Below are 20123 nucleotides of genomic sequence, written 5' to 3'. Positions count from 1 at the left end.
GGAGCTGATCATGGACTACAGGAAAAGGCGGGACAAACAGGCCCCCATTAACATCGGCGGGGCTGTAGTGGAGCGGGTCGAGAGTTTCAAGTTCCTTGGTGTCCACATCACCAACAAACTATCATGGTCCAAACATAACAAGACAGTCGTGAAGAGGGCACAACAAAACCTTTTCCCCTTCAGGAGACTGAAAAGATTCGGCATGGTTCCCCAGATCCTCAAAAGTTTCTACAGCTGCACCATTGAGAGCATCCTCACCGGTTGCATCACCGCCTGGCATGGCAGCTGCTCGGCATCTGACCGTAAGGCGCTACAGAGGGTTGTGTGAACGGCCCAATACATCACTAGGGCCAAGCTTCCTGCCATCCAGGACCTACAGTGCCTTGCGAAAGTATTCGGCCCCCTTGAACTTTTCGACCTTTTGCCACATTTCACGCTTCAGACATAAAGATATAAAACTGTAATTTTTTTGTGAAGAATCAACAACAAGTGGGACACAATTATGAAGTGGAATGAAATTTATTGGATATTTCAAACTTTTTTAACAAATAAAAAACTGAAAAATTGGCCGTGAAAAATTATTCAGCCCCTTTACTTTCAGTGCAGCAAACTCTCTCCAGAAATTCAGTGAGGATCTCTGAATGATCCAATGTTGACCTAAATGACTAATGATGATAAATAGAATCCACCTGTGTGTAATCAAGTCTCCGTATAAATGCACCTGCTCTGTGATAGTCTCAGAGGTCCGTTTAAAGCGCAGAGAGCATCATGAAGAACAAGGAACACACCAGGCAGGTCCGAGATACTGTTGTGGAGAAGTTTAAAGCCGGATTTGGATACAAAAAGATTTCCCAAGCTTTAAACATCCCAAGGAGCACTGTGCAAGCGATAATATTGAAATGGAAGGAGTATCAGACCACTGCAAATCTACGAAGACCCGGCCGTCCCTCTAAACTTTCAGCTCATACAAGGAGAAGACTGATCAGAGATGCAGCCAAGAGGCCCATGATCACTCTGGATGAACTGCAGAGATCTACAGCTGAGGTGGGAGACTCTGTCCATAGGACAACAATCAGTCGTATACTGCACAAATCTGACCTTTATGGAAGAGTGGCAAGAAGAAAGCCATTTCTTAAAGATATCCATAAAAAGTGTCGTTTAAAGTTTGCTACTAGCCACCTGGGAGACACACCAAACATGTGGAAGAAGGTGCTCTGGTCAGATGAAACCAAAATCGAACTTTTTGGCAACAATGCAAAACGTTATGTTTGGCGTAAAAGCAACACAGCTCATCACCCTGAACACACCATCCCCACTGTCAAACATGGTGGTGGCAGCATCATGGTTTGGGCCTGCTTTTCTTCAGCAGGGGCAGGGAAGATGGTTAAAATTGATGGGAAGATGGATGGAGCCAAATACAGGACCATTCTGGAAGAAAACCTGATGGAGTCTGCAAAAGACCTGAGACTGGGACGGAGATTTGTCTTCCAACAAGACAATGATCCAAAACATAAAGCAAAATCTACAATGGAATGGTTCACAAATAAACATATCCAGGTGTTAGAATCTGTGGAAAGAACTGAAAACTGCTGTTCACAAATGCTCTCCATCCAACCTCACTGACCTCGAGCTGTTTTGCAAGGAGGAATGGGCAAAAATGTCAGTCTTTCGATGTGCAAAACTGATAGAGACATACCCCAAGCGACTTACAGCTGTAATCGCAGCAAAAGGTGGCGCTACAAAGTATTAACTTAAGGGGGCTGAATAATTTTGCACGCCCAATTTTTCAGTTTTTTATTTGTTAAAAAAGTTTGAAATATCCACTAAATTTCGTTCCACTTCATGATTGTGTCCCACTTGTTGTTGATTCTTCACAAAAAATTACAGTTTTATATCTTTATGTTTGAAGCCTGAAATGTGGCAAAAGGTCGAAAAGTTCAAGGGGGCCGAATACTTTCGCAAGGCACTGTATATAATAGGCGGTGTCAGAGGAAAGCCCATAAAATTGTCAGAGACTCCAGTCACCCAAGCTATAGACTGTTTTCTCTGCTACCACACGGCAAGCGGTACCGGTGCGCCAAGTCTAGGACCAAAAGGTTCCTCAACAGCTTCTACCCCCAAGCCATAAGACTGCTGAACAATTCATAAAATCGCCACTGGACAATTTACATTGACCCCCCTTTTTGTACACTCGCTGTTTGTTTGTTACCTATGCATAGTCACTTCGCCCTCACCTGTACAGATTACTTCAACTAGCCTGTACCCCCGCACACTGACTCGGTACCGGTGCCCCCTGTATATAGCCTCGTTATTGTTATTGTGTTACTTTTATTTTTACTTTTTATTTTAGTCTACATGGTAAATATTATCTTCGTCTTGAACTGCACTGTTGGTTAAAAGGGTTAAGTAGGCATTTCACGGTAAAGTCTACACTTGTTGTATTCGGCGCATGTGACAAATAAAATTGGATTTGAAACAATGGAAAGAAAGAGGGAGGTTGGTTCAGCATTCAACCTTACAGAATATATTTTTCCTTATAGGACTGAACAATGTGAATCGATCCAACACAAAGACGGAGAATGCAGAGAAAGAGGGAACGACTAAGATTACAGCACAGTCACCTGTGAAGAGGTATCAGACATGGGCAAGTGATGTGAGAGGAAAATGTAGAAAATAGTGTACGAATTAGAGAGGTGTTCAGTTTGAAACAAATGTAAAAGGGGACAAAGACAGAAGGAAAGAATAAAAGAAGGAAAGAAGGATAAATTGAGATGGATTGAGAGAATGCTTTTCCAACATCAGATAATATCCTTGACAGCTCTTCGTACAACTGCTTAGCCCAGACCAAATACAGCCATGGTTGTATTTGTTTACCTGTTGTTTATTTGTTTGTTGACCTTTAGCCCCATAGTAACCAAGACAGAGAATGGTGATCCAGAGGAACAGCGAGGGAAGCCCAGTGCACCATGGGATGAGAACGCCCCACAATGGTACAGTGCTGTCTTTGCTCTAGGATGGAGGGTATTGGTCATGTCTGACATGTAACCATTACAATAGCTCCTGGTATGTGTTTGTGTAACAGTATAGCTTCTGTCCCACTCCTCGCCCCAACCTGGGCTTGAACCAGGGACCCTCTGCACACATCAACAACTGACACCCACGAAGCATCGTGCCACAAAAGCCACGGCCCTTGCAGAGCAAGGGGAACAACCACTTCAGGTCTCAGAGCGAGTGACGTCACCGATTGAAACGCTATTAGCGCACACCACCGCTAACTAGCTGGCCATTTCACATCGGTTACATTTGCATTGGTTATATCATTAATATTTGGTGGATTAAACGTCAGCACACACACACGCACATCTGGAGAAAATAGTGAGACAGGCAGGAGAGGGATTGCAGCTAGGGTTAAGTAGGTTTCCTTGTTGACCTTACTCACGACAACAGCTGAGGAACAGAGCAAAGCCCTCCATCAATGTAGGAGGCTGAACATAGAAAACCCTCCCAGCGGCTTCATCAAATACACTGCTGGAAGCTGTATGTGTGAGAGCACAGTGACAGACAGTTTGTGTCTATACGTCTCCCTCGTTCACAGTAGCCTGGTCCCAGATCTGTTAATACAGTCATGCCAAACAATGACCAAAGGAGTTGGCAACACATTACAAACAGATCTGGGACCAGGCTAAGTTCATAGTGTTTGCACAGTAGCATGGAGACAGACACAAAGAGATTGGTATTGGTATTTGGTATTTTATTAGGATCCCCATTAGCTGTTGCAAAGCAGCAGCTACTCTTCCTGCGGTCCACACAAAACATGAAACAATAATACAGAATGACATAATACAGAACATCAATAGACATGAACAGCTCAAGGACAGAACTACATAAAAAAAATGAAAAGGCACACGTAGCCTACATATCAATGCATACACACAAACTATCTAGAGATGGGACTGTGTGGCTCAGTTGGTAGAGCGTGGCATTTCCAACGCAGGGTTGTGGGTTTGATTCTCACGGGCGACCACTACTTAGAAATACGCCTGGAAGTTGCTCTGGATAAGAGCTTCTGCTAAATGACAAAAATGTAACAGAACTGCCCATTCATCTTGTTAACCTGCAGAGCCGGTCTTCGTACGAAATTGCACCCTACTCCCTACATGGTGCAGTACTTTTGACCAAAGCCCCGGTGAAAAGTAGTGCACTACATAGGGAATAGGTTGCCATTTCAGACACAGCCACTGTCTTCTGATGATAATTTAGTATTATCCGAGGCTATTTGCATATCAATGAGCTGGTTTCAACGTTATTTCATCTCCATACTGATTTGTGTTATCTTGGGGCTGCGATGTGCTCCCTCTTTCCCTCTCCGGGGGCTGTGAGTGCGTGTACGTGAGTGTACGTGTGTTTGTGTGTGTGTGTACGTGTGTGCGTGTGTGTGTGTCAGAGGGGCCTTATCTGAAGCCAATGAATGCAGAGCGACAGGATGTGTGTGAGGCCTGGGATCACTAACCAGCAGCCATTGGTATGACCTGTTGCCTTGGCATTTAGATGTATCCTCTGAGACTATGATGTCATCATCCTGCCATTTACTGACGTATCTGTGTCAATGTGGTTATGACTAGGTGAAGAGGAATGTTGTCATTTGTATCAGCATGATGACTAAGGACTATACTTAGGAGGTTTTTTTTTGCCAACAGATCATTCACTATATAGATCAATGTATGTATTATTGACAGCTAGCTGCCTGTCCTGATGGTAATTCTGATCAAGTTTCCTTGTTTTCATCCCCAGTGGACTGTACAACACGGCCAACCAGCGAACCAAGTCGCCCAAATTCCCCAAGGCACGTGGTCGCACCCCTTCAGGAGGCAACGTGAAGGAAACGTCCCAGAACCCACGCTGGTGTGTAGCCTTCTCCTATGATCTTTCACCTATGACATGTCAACCCACCTCACCTCTCCTCCCAATAGCTCAGCTGACACTAGTATGTACTGTCCATCAACTGTCCAGGTGTACCCTGTGCTCAGGGATGTCATGCATCCCAAAAATCAGAGGGAGCCCAAAGTACGTGAGGATGCCTGGGGGGCTGGTCTGGATGGTAGCCCCCCTTTCAGAAGTTGGAGATTTTTGCATTTCAAAACACCTGAAACAACTTTTTCCTGTAATCTAGAGCCATAATCATTATGCTTAATTCTATGTAAAAAATATGTTTATTTTCTGGTGGTAATTTTTTTAAAGAAACTAAATATGCTTCTCTGCATTGCTGCTAAAATTTGGGTAAAATATTGAAAGGAATGTGAGTCTTATTCAGCACATTTTGTAATTACTTGCTTTTCTAATGTCTACCAACCTTGCCAGCAGGCATGCCAGCTAGTTAGATAGTTAGACAAGCTAGCTACTCTAACTTGATTGATAGCCTGAAATGGCTTCTTGGTAGCTAGTTATCAGGTTGGGAGATTGGTAACCTATCTAGGTTAGCTAAAGCCAACTTCATAAAATTGCTAGGTGAATAGTAATATTACAGAGAAACACCAACAGGACAAATCTGAGGGGGCACGTGCCCATGTGCCCTCTATAGGCATGACGCCTGTGCTGGTAGAGATGTGTCCCCTTCACCTAGCTAACCTATGACGTTTCACCTGTGCTGCCAATAATTTACAGTTATATGGACTGTTCATAGCCTGACCAGCTGTGCTTCTTGTGCAGGTAGAAAGTGAACCTCGGGTAGTGGCAGAAGAGGAGAGGAGGGGACAGGACTCAGGTAGTGGCAGAAGAGGAGAGGAGGTGACAGGACTCAGGTAGTGGCAGAAGAGGAGAGGAGGGGACAGGACTCAGGTAGTGGCAGAAGAGGAGAGGAGGGGACAGGACTCAGGTAGTGGCAGAAGAGGAGAGGAGGGGACAGGACTCAGGTAGTGGCAGAAGAGGAGAGGAGGGGACATGACTCAGGTAGTGGCAGAAGAGGAGAGGCGGGGACAGGACTCAAGTAGTGGCAGAAGAGGAGAGGAGGGGACAGGACTCGGGTATTGGCGGAAGAGGAGAGGAGAGAACACTACTCAGGTAGTGGCGGAAGAGGAGAGGAGGGGACAGAGCTCAGGTTGTGGCAGAAGAGGAGGGGACAGGACTCAAGTAGTGGCAGAAGAGGAGAGGAGGGGACAGGACTCGGGTAGTGGCAGAAGTGGAGAGGAGGGGACAGGACTCGGGTCGTGGGAGAGAAGGGGACAGGACTCGAGTAGTTGCAAAAGAGGAGGGGACAGGACTCGAGTAGTTGCAAAAGAGGAGGGGACAGGACTCGAGTAGTGGGAGAAGAGGAGAGGAGGGGACAGGACTCGGGTAGTGGCAGAAGAGGAGAGGAGGGGACAGGACTCAGGTAGTGGCAGAAGTGGAGAAGAGGGAACAGGACTCAGGTAGTGGCGGAAGAGGAGAAGAGGGGACAGAGCTCAGGTAGTGGCAGAAGAGGAGGGGACAGGACTCAAGTAGTGGCAGAAGAGGAGAGGAGGGGACAGGACTCGGGTAGTGGCAGAAGAGGAGAGGAGGGGACAGGACTCAGGTAGTGGCAGAAGTGGAGAGGAGGGGACAGGACTCATGTAGTGGCAGAAGAGGAGAGGAGGGGACAGGACTCATGTAGTGGCAGAAGTGGAGAGGAGGGGACAGGACTCAGGTAGTGGCAGAAGAGGAGAGGAGGGGACAGGACTCAGGTAGTGGCAGAAGAGGGGAGGAGGGGACAGGACTCAGGTAGTGGCAGAAGAGGAGAGGAGGGGACAGGACTCAGGTAGTGGCAGAAGAGGAGAGGAGGGGACAGGACTCGGGTAGTGGCAGAAGAGGAGAGGAGGGGACAGGACTCAGGTAGTGGCAGAAGTGGAGAGGAGGGGACAGGACTCAGGTAGTGGCAAAAGAGACAGAGGAGGGGACAGGACTCGGGTAGTGGCAGAAGAGGAGAGGAGGGGACAGGACTCAGGTAGTGGCAGAAGTAGAGAGGAGGGGACAGGACTCAGGTAGTGACAAAAGAGACAGAGGAGGGGACAGGACTCGGGTAGTGGCAGAAGAGGAGAGGAGGGGACAGGACTCAGGTAGTGGCAGAAGTGGAGAGGAGGGGACAGGACTCAGGTAGTGGCAGAAGAGGAGAGGAGGGGACAGGACTCAGGTAGTGGCAGAAGTAGAGAGGAGGGGACAGGACTCAGGTAGTGACAAAGAGACAGAGGAGGGGACAGGACTCGGGTAGTGGCAGAAGAGGAGGGGACAGGACTCAGGTAGTGGCAGAAGTAGAGAGGAGGGGACAGGACTTAGGTAGTGACAAAAGTGACAGAGGAGGGGGCAGGACTCGGGTAGTGGCAGAAGAGGAGGGGGCAGGACTCGGGTAGTGGCAGAAGAGGAGGGGGCAGGACTCGGGTAGTGGCAGAATAGGTGAGAAGGGGACAGGACTCGGGTAGTGGAAGAAGAGGAGAGGAGGGGACATGACTCGGGTAGTGGCAGAAGAGGAGAGGAGGGGACAGGACTCAGGAGGCGGCAGAAGAGGAGAGGACAGGAGAATACATCTACTGCTGTTGCTCCTTCAGTAATTTCCCCTTTGAAAGTACATATATGGGATAATGTTGCCTTCTAGTGGTGTCATGTGGAACTAACTGTAGAGCCTGTCCAGTTCTTGCTCCTCCATTAGCATTAAGCACAATATTGTGGGTACATGTATAACAAAACATGTTTACCTTATAATAGCTGGTAATTGTTCCTATACAAGCAGTTTTTTACCAAAAATGTATGGTGAAGACACCCCCCTTAAATTGCCTTATAAATGTGTCTATACTGTACTGAAGCTACTGCAAAGGTAACATGTTTGCAGTATGTTTGTATGAAGTAGACAATTCTAGTAATCAAATACAAGATTTGTACTTCATGTTATTTTTATATGAATGAGTCATAAAGGTTAGTCTGGGCTGTGTCTGTTGTGGGGCAGAGATGCAGAATTTCTGGGTAGAAACCGTGAATCAGATTACCCCTAGGGTTTGTGGCCAATGAAGCACTCTCTTTGAATAGATACCAATTATCATAAATCATGGTTGGACAGATGCTCTCACTTTTCAGTCAGTCATGAATGTTTATGTTGATGATTAAAACATGTCAAACTCATCAACCCTCTCTGTGTAAGAGTAGTTGTAACATGACAGTGGCATTCCTCTGATGTCTAATAGTAACAACATGACAGTGACAGTCTCTGATAATAACATGACAGTAATGACTTCTGTGATATGATCCCTCAGGAAAGGCCAGGCCAGTGATCCAACAGATCCCCCGAACCAGAACGATCAACAAAGAAGGTACAGTTAGCTTACAGTACTGCATGCTAAATTCTTCAATTCGGAACCTCTGTCCTCTCTGCAACTAAAGGGTCACATCTTTACATCCCTACGTTCCACACAGACTTAGACAAGTCGGATAAACCCAGTGACTTGCCAAGATTGTCATTGATGTGCTGTGTTGTAATGTGGCAGCAGCACCAGTCCACCGTTGGAGCTCTACAGGGATAACGATCTACTCAGAGTGGGGTTCTGTTTTTCAGTAGTTACATTAGCCAAGTTCTGGAGTCATTTCTCTAAAAGTCAAAGTTAACATTTGTCCTCTCTCTCTGACAGGTCATACACAAACAACATTCCATCTCATTTATTTTCCCCTCGTCAACTTTTAACCTCGTTTTATTCACCGCTGCCCACCCGCAGGTCACGCTCCCGTGGCAACACCAGTAGTGGCAGCGAGTCCGAGAACTCCACCCGGGAGCATCGTAAAAAGAGGAACCGGTGAGTGATGTCACTCTGCTTTCCCTACAAGGAGACATATCTGTAGATATAGCCATTAAATATACAGAATAAATATATATTGTAAACCACTACTACTACCTCCTATTTTGTACATAGTAGTACCACTAAAAGTACATAGTAATATTTCTCAAAGGTGACAGCCATTCCATAGTAAACTACAACTGTTTCATATGGGGGTATAGCTCCCAAGACTACTATTTCTCTAAGCCAGTATCTGTAAGGGAAGTATGTATTGAAGAAATACAGCATATCATCAGGCTGCTATTGTCCTCTGAATGATACTATATGTTATTGGGACCCACAATGGTTCCCAAGCTGTGTCATACGATACACTATAGACAGCCTCAAGTGTCTGAATATCTCATGATGGAGCGAAAGTAATTAGGGAGGAAACGAGAGAGTATATTTCATGGAAATTGTGTTGCTATCTGTTGTGAAAAATAGTGATGTACTGTATGTATAATATTGTTTTTTCAAGTTTCTAGTTTTAATATGACATGCACAAGTACAGTGAAATGCCTTTCTTGACAGCTCTAAACCCAACACTGCAGTAATCAAAATGTATTACAAAAAATAACACAAGGTAGAAAAAAACTAAATAAATAAAAATAAGAACATGAGAAAGTAAGTAAGCATACTATATACACTGAGTATACCAAACATTAGGAACCCTTTTTTCCTTCAGAACAGTCTCAATTCATCAGGGCATGGACTGTACCAGGTTTTGAAAGTGTTCCACAAGGATGCTGGCACATGTGGACTCCAAGGCTTCCCACAGTTGTGTCAAGTTGGCTGGATGTCCTATGTGTGGTGGACCATTCTTGATACACATGGGAAACTGTTAAGTGTGAAAAACCCAGCAGCGTTGCAGTTCTTGACATAAACCAGTGCGCCTGGCACATGTTGCCATACCCCGTTCAAAGGCACTTACAGTTTTTGTCTTTCCCATTCACCCTCAATGGCACACATACACAATCCATGTCTCACTTGTCTCAAGGCTTAAAAAGCCTTCTTTAACCTGTCTCCTCCCCTTCATCTACACTGATTGAAGTGGATTTAACAGGTGACATCAATAAGGGATCATAGCTTTCACCTGTATTCACCTGGTCAGTCTATGTCATGGAAAAAGCAGGTGTCTTAATGTTTTGTATACTCAGTGTACAGGGTCAGTCAGTTCTAGTACTATATTTACAATGTGCAGGGATACTGGAGTCATAGAGGTAGATATGTATAGAGGTAAGGTGAATAGGCATCAGGATATATGATAAACAGAGTAGCAGCAGTGTACCGTATATGATGATTGTATGTGAGTGGGTGTGTAGAGTCAGTATAATTGTATGTGGATATTATGTGTGTGTGAGCAAATGATGGAGTGACTGTTTGTGTGTGTGTTGGAGTTACAGTTTGCGTGTGTGTGTATGGCCCTGTGAGTGTGCATAGAAACAATAATCTGCATAGAGACAATAATCAGATAATCCGTGTAGCCATTTAGTTAGCTATTTATCAGTCTTATGGTTTGGGGATAGAAGCTGTTCAGGAGACTGTTGCTGTCAGACTTGATGCACCGATACTACCTGCCGTGCAGAAGAGGAGAGAATAGTCTTAGCGATTTTTCAGGCCTACCTTTCATATCGCCTGATATAGAGGTCCTGAATGGCAGGGAGCTCGGCCCCAGTGATGTACTGGTGCTACTGTCATACCAAGCAGTGATGCAGCCAGTCAAGATGCTCTCAATGGTACAGCTGTAGAACTTTTTGTGAAGAGTTTCATCGTCACTGGTGATCAGGCCTAAAACTGTTGTCGTCAGCAAACTTGGTGATGGTGTTGGAGTCGTACGTGGCCACGCAGTTGTGGGTGAGCAGGGATTACAGGGAGGGCCCCCGTGTTGAGGGTCTACGTGGCGGAGGGGATGTTGCCGACCCTCATCACCTGGGGTCGGCCCGTCAGGAAGTCCAGGATCCAGTTGCAGAGGGAGGTGTTCAGTCCCAAGAACCTAAGCTTAGTGATGAGCTTGGAAGGCAACATGCTGTTGAACGCTGATCTGCAGTCAATTAAAAGCATTCTCACATAGGTGTTCCTCTTATCTAGCAGTGTGGAGTGCAATTGAAATTGTGTCGTCTATGGATCTTTTGGGGCGGTATGTAAATCGGAGTGTGTCTAGGGTGTCTGGGATGATGGAGTTGATGTGTGCCATAACCAGCCTCTCAAAGCACTTCATGATTACAGATGTGAGTGCTACAGGGTGGTAGTCATTGTAGCATGAAGCCTTAGAGTTCTTGGGAACAGGAATGATGGTGGTTATCTTAAAACATGTGGCGATTACAGACTGGGACAAGGAGAGATTGAAAATTACAGTGAATATGCCTGCCAGCTGTTCTGTGCATGTTCTGAGAACGCAAGGTCCTTTGAATGTGGATGTATCATGTGTCAGTTAGTTGCAAGTTGCAACCATACTGTCATCTCTGTACATGTCTGTGTAGATGTAACATGGTTGGATTGTATGTTCCAGCCTTCCAGGTCTTTTATGTAGAAGTAATATGCTTATGCTGTATATTTATAACATACTGGCGTATAGTACTCCTATATTATATTACAATACTAAAATAATATTATATTCCAGGTCTCGTCAGGAGAATGAGATGGTGGACTCTGGTCCTCAGTGGGAAGCTGTGCTCTGCCGTCAAAAAGAGAGGTCTCAGAACGACCCAAACCATCGCCGCTCACGGCACCGTTCACGATCGTAAGACAACCACAACCACACACACCCTTCTTCCCTCTCCTCCCTGTGCTAAAGACCCCCACCTCTGACCTGACCTGGAACAAGGCCTTAAGCTACGGTCAATTTCATCTCCTCAATTTCCAGATACACAGAGGGAAAAATGTCCATTCATTACAATAACTCTCCACATCAGATGGTCCGTTTTATAAATAACCCTTTAACTATTAACCCCTGTAATTCTGTGATGTGTTCCAGGCGGAGTCCAGATGTGCAGGCTAAAGAGCAGCTGTGGAAGCACATCCAGTAAGTAATGACTCTATTTATGAGGTTCAACAGGTTCAACTGCTCTTTTAGAAATAAGCAGGTACCACTTTATTTGGGAAAGGTAACTTGGCATCAGGATATATGATAAACAGAGTAGCAGCAGCGTATATGATAATTGTATGTGAGTGGGTGCGTGGGTGTGTAGAGTCAGTATAAATGTACACTGCATTCAGAAAGTTTTTTAGACCCCTTGACTTTTTCATAATTGTGTTACATTACAGCCTTATTCTAAAATAGTTTCAATTACATGTTTTCCTCATCAATCTACACACAATACCCCATAATGACAAAGTGAAAACAGGTTTTTAGAAATGTTTGCAAATGTATTAAAAATAAAAAACAGAAATACCTTATTTACATAAGTATTCAGACTCTTTGCTATGAGACTTCAAATTGAGCTCTGTTTCCATTGATCATCCTTGAGATGTTTTTACAACTTGATTGGAGTCATCCTGTGGTAAATTCAATTGATTGGACATGATTTGGAAAGGCACACACCTGTCTATATAAGGTCCCACAGTTGACAAGGGCATGTTAGAACAAAAACCAAGCCATGAGGTCGAAGGAATTTTCCGCAGAGCTCCGAGACAGGATTGGATCGAGGCACAGATCTGGGGAAGGGTACCAAAAAATGTCTGCAGCTTTCAAGGTCCCGGAGAACACAGAGGCCTCCATCATTCTTAAATGGAAGAAGTTTGGAACCACCAATACTCTTCCTAGAGCTGGCCGCCCGGACATACTGATCAATCGGGGGAGAAGGGCCTTGGTCAGGGAGGTGACCAAGAACCCGATGGTCACTCTGACAGAGCTCCAGAGTTTTTCTGTGGAGATGGGAGAACCTTCCAGAAGGACAACTATCTCTGCAGCACTCCAGCAATCAGTCTTTTATGGTAAAGTGGCCAGAGGGAAGCCACTCCTCAGTAAAAGGCACATGACAGCCCGCTTAGAGTTTGCCAAAAGGCACCTAAAGGACTCTCAGACCATGAGAAACAAGAGTCTCTGGTCTGATGAAACCAAGATTGAAATCTTTGCCAAGCGTCACGTCTGGAGGAAACCTGGCACCATCCTTATGGTGAAGCATGGTGGTGGCAGCATCATGCTGTGGGGATGTTTTTCAGCAGTAGGGACTGGGAGACCAGTCAGCATCGAGGGAAAGATGAACAGAGCAAAGTACAGAGAGATCCTTGATGAAAACCAGAGCGCTCAGGACCTCAGACTGGGGCAAAGGTTCACCTTCCAACAGGACAACGACCTTAAGCACACAGCCAAGACAACGCAGGAGTGGCTTCGGGACAAGACTCTTACTGTCCTTGAGGGGTCCAGCCAGAGCTTGGGCTTGATCAAACATCTGGAGAGACCTGAAAATAGCTGTGCAGCGACGCTCCCCGTCCAAACCTGACAGAGCTTGAGAGGCTCTTCAGAGAAGAATGGGAGAAGCTCCACAAATACAGGTATGCCAAGCTTGTAGCGTCATACCCAAGAAGACTCGAGGCTGTAATCGCTGCCAAAGGTGCTTCAACAAAGTACTGAGTAAAGGGTCTGAATACTTATGTAAATTTGATATTTCATTTTTTTTCATATATATATACATTCGTAAAAATTTCTATAAACCTGTTTTTGCTTTGTCATTTGAGGTATTGTGTGTAGATTGATGAGAAAAAACCCCCACTTTTAATCCATTTTAGAATAAGGCTATAACCTAACAAAATGTGTAAAAAGTCAAGGGGTCAAAATACTTTCCGAATGCACTGTATGTGCATATTATGTGTGTGTGAGCAAATCATGGAGTGAGTGTTTGTGTGTGTGTTGGCGTGTCAGTGTGCGTGAGTGTGTATGGCCCTGTGAGTGTGCATAGCGACAATAATCCGCATAGAGACAATAATCAGATAATCCATGTAGCCATTTAGTTAGCTATTTATCAGTCTTATGGTTTGGGGATAGAAGCTGTTCAGGAGTCTGTTGGTGTCAGACTTGATGCTCCGACACTGGCTGCTGTGCGGAAGAGGAGAGAGTAGTCTATGGCTTGGGTGATTTTTTTTCAGGCCTTCCTTTCAAACTGCCTGATATAGAGGTCCTGGATAGCAGGGAGCTTGGCCCCAGTGATGTACTGGGCTGTCCTCACCACCCTCTGTAGCGCCATGCGATTGAGGGCGGTGCTATTGCCATGCCAAGCAGTGATGCAGCGAGTCAAGATGCTCTCACTGGTACAGCTGTTGAACTTTTTGAGGATTTGAGGGCACATGCCAAACCTTTTCAACCTCCTAAGGGGGAAGAGGCACTGTCGGGCCTTCTTCATGACTGTGTGTGTGTCTGTGGACCATTTTAAATCCTTAGTGTTGTGGACACCGAGGAACTTGAAGTTCTCGACCCGCTCCATGGTTGGACTGTATGTTCCAGACTTCCAGGTCTTTTATGTAGATGTAATATGGTTAATCATAACCCTAAACTTAATCCTTAACCTAGCCCTAACCCTTAACCTAACTAAACCTTATTCTAAACTTTACCCTAACCCTAGCAAGCAGTTGCTTATCAACAGATAGGTAGTTGATAGTGTGACCTACAGATGGACTATCCAAATAAAGTATGACCAATAGGCCTTTTTTCCTGTATTATGAAAAGTTAAAGGTGTAGCACTATAATGACTTGACTAACTATGACTAATAGTTGATAACTATTCATAAAGAGTGTATACTATTGAACAGTATGTACTAACACAGCCTTCAGAGGTTATTGAAACCAGTGTGCACAGCCTTTTCTCCAGTGAATGGTAACATGAATGGTAACATACCCTGGTGGTTGTGTTCCTACAGGAAGGAGCTGGTGGACCCTGCTCCTGATCTAACAGAGGATCAGCTGAAGGAGATCCCCTACAAGAAAGTGGAGTGTGTGACTGCTCCTCCCTTCCTCATTAGATTAGATAGTCTGTAAATTTTTTAGGATGAAAACTTGTCGATATGATAATCGGACAGGTCAATATGATAACCAGACAGGTTTTTGTTGTATTTTTACGCCTTTTTCTCCACAATTTTGTGATATCCAATTGGTAGTTACAGTCTTGTGCCATTGCTGCAACTCCCGTACGGACTCAGGATAGGCGAAGGTTGAGAGCCATGTGTCCTCCGAAACATGACCCTACGAAGCCGCACTGCTTGCATAACCCGGAAGCCAGCCGCACCAATCTGTCGGAGGAAACACCGTACAGTTGGTGACCAAAGTCAGCGTGCATGCGCCCGAACCGCCACAAAGAGTCGCTAGAGCGCGATGGGACAAGGACATCCCGGCCGACCAAACCCTCCCCTAACCCAGACAGCGCTGGGACAATTGTGCACTGCCTCATGGGTCTCCCGGTCGGCTGCAACACAGCCTGGGATCGAACCGCGGGCCCCATAATCAGACAGTTATGATAATCAGACAGGTATATATGATTATCAGACAGGTCTATATGGTAATCAGACAGGTATATATGCTAATCAGACAGGTATATATGCTAATCACACCGGTCAATATGATAATCAGACAGGTCTATGTGATAATCAGACAGGTCGATATGACAATCAGACAGGTCAATATGATAATCAGACAGTTATGATATGATAATCAGACAGGACTATATGACAATCAGACAGGTCAATATGATAATCAGACAGGTATATATGGTAATCAGACAGTTATGATAATCAGGCAGGTCAATATAATAATCAGACAGGTCTATATGACAATCAGACAATGATAATATGATAATCAGACAGGTATGATAATGTGACAATCAGATACAGTTGAAGTCGGAAGTTTACATGCACCTTAGCCAAATACATTTCAACTCAGTTTTTCACAATTCCTGACATTTAATCCTAGTAAAACTTCCCTGTCTTGGGTCAGTTAGGATCACCACTTTATTTTAAGAATGTGAAATGTCAGAATAATAGTAGAGAGAATTATTTCTTTCAGCTTTTATTTCTTTCATCACATTCCCAGTGGGTCAGAAGATTACATACACTAAATTAGTATTTGGTAGCATTGCCTTGAAATGTTTAACTTGGGTCAAACGGTTCGGGAAGCCTTCCACAAGCTTCCCACAATAAGTTGGGTGAATTTTGGCCCATTCCTCCTGACAGAGCTGGTGTAACTGAGTCAGGTTTGTAGGCCTCCTTGCTCGCACACGCTTTTTCAGTTCTGCCCACAGATTTTCTATAGGATTGAGGTCAGGGCTTTGTGATGGCCACTCCAATACCTTGACTTTGTTGTCCTTAAGCCATTTTGCCACAACTTTGGAAGTATGCTTGGTGTCATTGTCCATTTGGAAGACCCATTTGCGACCAAGCTTTAACTTCCTGACTGATGTCTTGAAATGTTGCTTTAATATATCCACATAATTTTCCTTCTTCAGGATGCCATCTATTTTGTGAAGTGCACCAGTCCCTCCTGCAGAAAACCACCCCCACAACATGATGCTGCCACCTCCGTGCTTCACGGTTGGGATGGTGTTCTTCGGCTTGCAAGCCTCCCCCTTTTTCCTCCAAACATGAGGGCCAAACAGTTCTATTTAAGGCCAAACAGTTCTATTTTTGTTTCATCAGACCAGAGGACATTTCTCCAAAAAGTATGATCTTTGTCCCCATGTGCAGTTGCAAACCGTAGTCTGGCTTTTTTATGGCGGTTTTGGAGCAGTGGCTTCTTCCTTGCTGAGCGGCCTTTCAGGTTATGTCGATATTGGACTCGTTTTACTGTGGATATAGATACTTTTGTACCTGTTTCCTCCAGCATCTTCACAAGGTCCTTTGCTGTTGTTCTGGGATTGATTTGCACTTTTCGCAACAAAGTACGTTCATCTCTAGGAGACAGAACGCGTCACCTTCCTGAGCGATATGACGGCTGCGTGGTCCCATGGTGTTTATACTTGGGTATTATTGTTTGTACAGATGAACTAGGTTTTTTCAGGCGTTTGGAAATTGCTCCCAAGGATGAACCAGACTTGTGGAGGTCTACAATTTTTTTCTGAGGTCTTGGCTGATTCCTTTTGATTCTCCACTGATGTCAAGCAAAGAGGCACTGAGTTTGAAGGTAGGCCTTGAAATACATCCACAGGTACACCTCCAATTGACTGAAATGATGTCAATTAGCCTATCAGAAGCTTCTAAAGCCATTACATAATTTTCTGGAATTTTCCAAGCTGTTTAAAGGCACAGTCAACTTAGTGTATGTAAACTTCTGACCCACTGGAATTGTGACACAGTGAATTATAAGTGAAATAATCTGTCTGTAAACAATTTTTGGAAAGATTACTTGTGTCAAGCATAAAGTAGATGTCCTAACGGTCTTGCCAAAACTATAGTTTGTTAACAAGAAATTTGTGGAGCGAAAACGAGTTTTAATGTGTATGTAAACTTCCGACTTCAACTGTAGGTATGATAATATGATAACCAGACAGGTATGATAATATGATAATCAGACAGGTCAATATAATAATCAGACAGGTCTATGTGATAATCAGACAGGTCTATAATGAATGGAGCGTGCTCAGTCAGCACATTGGGGTAGGGTCTGTTGACCTGCACTTGGATAAGAAGATAACAGATTCCCCACCAGACTGAAGTGTTTCCCTCACATAACTTGAATGATTGAGTCTGGCCTTTTCATACTGCTCCCTGTAGAGATACATTATTCTCTATTTAATTCTATCTTACCGCCTCTGAAGCTGATGGATTCAGTATGGCGTGGGCTTATATCCCACTGGGCTAAATGAGAGGTAGGCCTACTCTCCTACACATGAGATAAAGTGAAGGATTCTATGTTCATCCTTCCTTCCAGAACCCAAGGAGACCCAATCAAAATCCGGCACTCTCATTCCCCACGGAGTTTCCATCAGTACCGACGCTCCCAGTGTTCCGAAGGGGAGAGGTCCGTGCTCTCTGAGGTCAAGTGAGTGTAAACTGGTCTCAGGACAGATCTTATGGTTTTTCACTCTTCAGAGTCTCACCCGAAACTTCACATTTAAATGGTGACAGTAGTGTGGTGGAGCTCTTATTAATGTCTCTAGACCGGGATACAATCTGAGGCGCGTTGTAGATGTGTAAAGGCAATGATCCTGATGTTCGCAGAGATCACATTCACGGTAAACTCAGCAAATGTCTGCCCAATCGCATATTACCTTTAAATGCCAAGGGCGCTGCAACGTCTGTCAAATTAAATCCCGGCTCTAGGCTAGTTATTGTACGGTTGCTTGATGCTGATGGTTCGTTCCTGTATTGTTCAGCACCTTGAGACATGATAATGGAAGCACCCGGACAGACCTTGTTCCCCCCTTACCTGTGACACGCACAGCAGACATCCCAGGTTCCAGCTCCACCCCCTCTCAGGTCAGTCACAAACCTTTTTCCTGCCACTTATTGATCAATGCCACACGTACAAGCTGTGCCAAAAGCTGTGAGGCAGAAATGTTCGCGATTAATAAAAGTGATACTTTGCAAGTGCATAGTAGGGTGATTATTTCATTTGAATGGCAGTGCTACACGTATTAAATACAATACCAGCTTTTATTACCACAAACTCTGGTTAATTAATTGATATTCAAACGATGTATTGTTTTCTAGAAGAAGCACGGATCTAAAGACATGCTGCTGTCAGAGATCATAGAGCATGACGTAAGGAGCAGCGCCAAGGTGGTGAAGACGATCCATACTCCCCGGACCAAGGTCGAGACGTGACCTGACAGAAACGCAACCACCACCGCAGAAACAATGCCACAATCTCTCACCAACAGAAAACATGTAAAGAAAAGCCTGATTTCTGTAAAGAAAAAAAATGAACTTGTGAAATACAACAGCGAGGGCTGTGTAGAATACACTGGCTGTTCTCTACACCAGTAACCAACCCCACATTGGAGTACTGCTCTGTGTATGTACAGTATGTGTTAGATAATGCATGGAAACCCCTTTAAGAGGACAAAAAGGACACTTTTCAAAGTTTTTGTGCCAGTGTTCTCTGCTGTCTTTTGGACCACACCGACACCAGTAATCCTGTACAGTATCTTCATTTAAACAAGAGCATTTAAGCTTTAGGCGCTTTTGAGTAAGCCTGGTCCCAGATATATTTGTTCTGTATAGCCAACTCCACAACGACCATAGGCTATACAGCACAAACAGATCTGGGCCCACAGTACTCCTGAGTGGGCGAGATATACTGTAGCTACTGAGTACAATTGTACTCAATTATTGTAATCCGGATGAGACCGGATTGTGTAGCGATCACTGCACAGTGAGGTCTTAGATCAATCATGTTTTACTATGCATTTGCCTCCAAATTGATTTGACTTGCGTTATTATTATACAATATGCAGTATTAAAACATAGTGTTTCACTCATACATCTTGAGCTCCCATGTGGACAGGAAGTTTGCATCTGAAATGGCACCCTATTCCCTGCATAGTGCACTACTTTTAAACAGACCCTTATGGACCCTGGTGAAAAGTATTACACTGGGGATAGAGTGTCATTTGTGACGCAGCCTGGGTTATTATGTTACTGTATTGTCAGGTCAGGTGTGTTTACTGTAAGCACTTCTGTACTGTTGGAAACTTTGCTGCTGGACCCCAACATTTTTTTGCACATTAATACTGAATATTTCGGGGGGGGGGGGGGGGGGGGGTCGTCATCAATTAGAATAATGAATAATGAGTAGCCCACACTGTACAGTAGTTGAACTGGAAATTCATCCTTGTCAATAAATACATTCAATATGTCTAAAATGTTGTCAATGTTAGTGGGTTTCATGATATTGATTATATATTGTTTCTGTAGTAACACTTGTCACCACCAAGTGGAGTCAGATGGCCAGGGTTTGCTCTCTATTGGTTGCTCGTTGTAAGACAAGAGGACACTGGCTGGCTGCACTGTACCTGAAGAGTGTAAAACTCAAGGACAAGTTGACTATGTGTAATAACATACCAATGGATTTAATTTATTCAGGGTTTTTATTTGGTCTAAAATCATTAAATTCTTACTTATTTTGATCCTGTTCTTTTTGGAGAATCAGTGTGGAAGCACTGATGGACAAAACCAAGACAAAACGTAATGTCTATGTAATGGTGATGGTGTCTGTGATGACTCACTCTGCCTTGCTGGAATGATAAGACAAGAAAGTCAGAAATGGAAGAAATAGTTCAGCAGCTGCTACAATATATTCATACAGGGACACCAACTAAACTACTAACATTGAATGTAGTAACACAACAGTCCCTAATCTAATCTACAATCCTTGTAAAATCCATGTATGCA

The 20123-nt window shown here is 44.4% G+C and overlaps 1 protein-coding gene across 2 annotated transcripts in view; it reads left to right on the top strand.

Moving 5' to 3' along the window:
• LOC115149366 (band 4.1-like protein 4) overlaps positions 1 to 19594 on the top strand; it is a 103179-nt gene extending 83585 nt beyond the window's left edge. The window contains exons 14-24 of one of the 2 annotated variants that reach the window (XM_029692174.1): positions 2541 to 2631; positions 2904 to 2990; positions 4792 to 4902; positions 8253 to 8309; positions 8709 to 8786; positions 11428 to 11547; positions 11782 to 11829; positions 14661 to 14732; positions 17659 to 17769; positions 18104 to 18206; positions 18444 to 19594. In XM_029692174.1, coding sequence (XP_029548034.1) covers positions 2541 to 2631; positions 2904 to 2990; positions 4792 to 4902; positions 8253 to 8309; positions 8709 to 8786; positions 11428 to 11547; positions 11782 to 11829; positions 14661 to 14732; positions 17659 to 17769; positions 18104 to 18206; positions 18444 to 18554 — 989 coding nt within the window. In that variant the 3' untranslated portion in view covers positions 18555 to 19594. Of the gene's footprint in view, positions 1 to 2540; positions 2632 to 2903; positions 2991 to 4791; positions 4903 to 8252; positions 8310 to 8708; positions 8787 to 11427; positions 11548 to 11781; positions 11830 to 14660; positions 14733 to 17658; positions 17770 to 18103; positions 18207 to 18440 lie in introns of both variants that reach the window. The other variant, XM_029692172.1, reaches the window with a different exon arrangement.
• Positions 19595 to 20123: the final 529 nt, after the last annotated feature.

This window comes from Salmo trutta, chromosome 15, assembly GCF_901001165.1.
Source record: "Salmo trutta chromosome 15, fSalTru1.1, whole genome shotgun sequence".
In the NCBI taxonomy this organism is placed as follows: Eukaryota; Metazoa; Chordata; class Actinopteri; order Salmoniformes; family Salmonidae; genus Salmo; species Salmo trutta.
The sequence above is the reverse complement of the archived record's forward strand: the minus strand, read 5'-3'. Positions and strand labels throughout refer to the sequence as shown.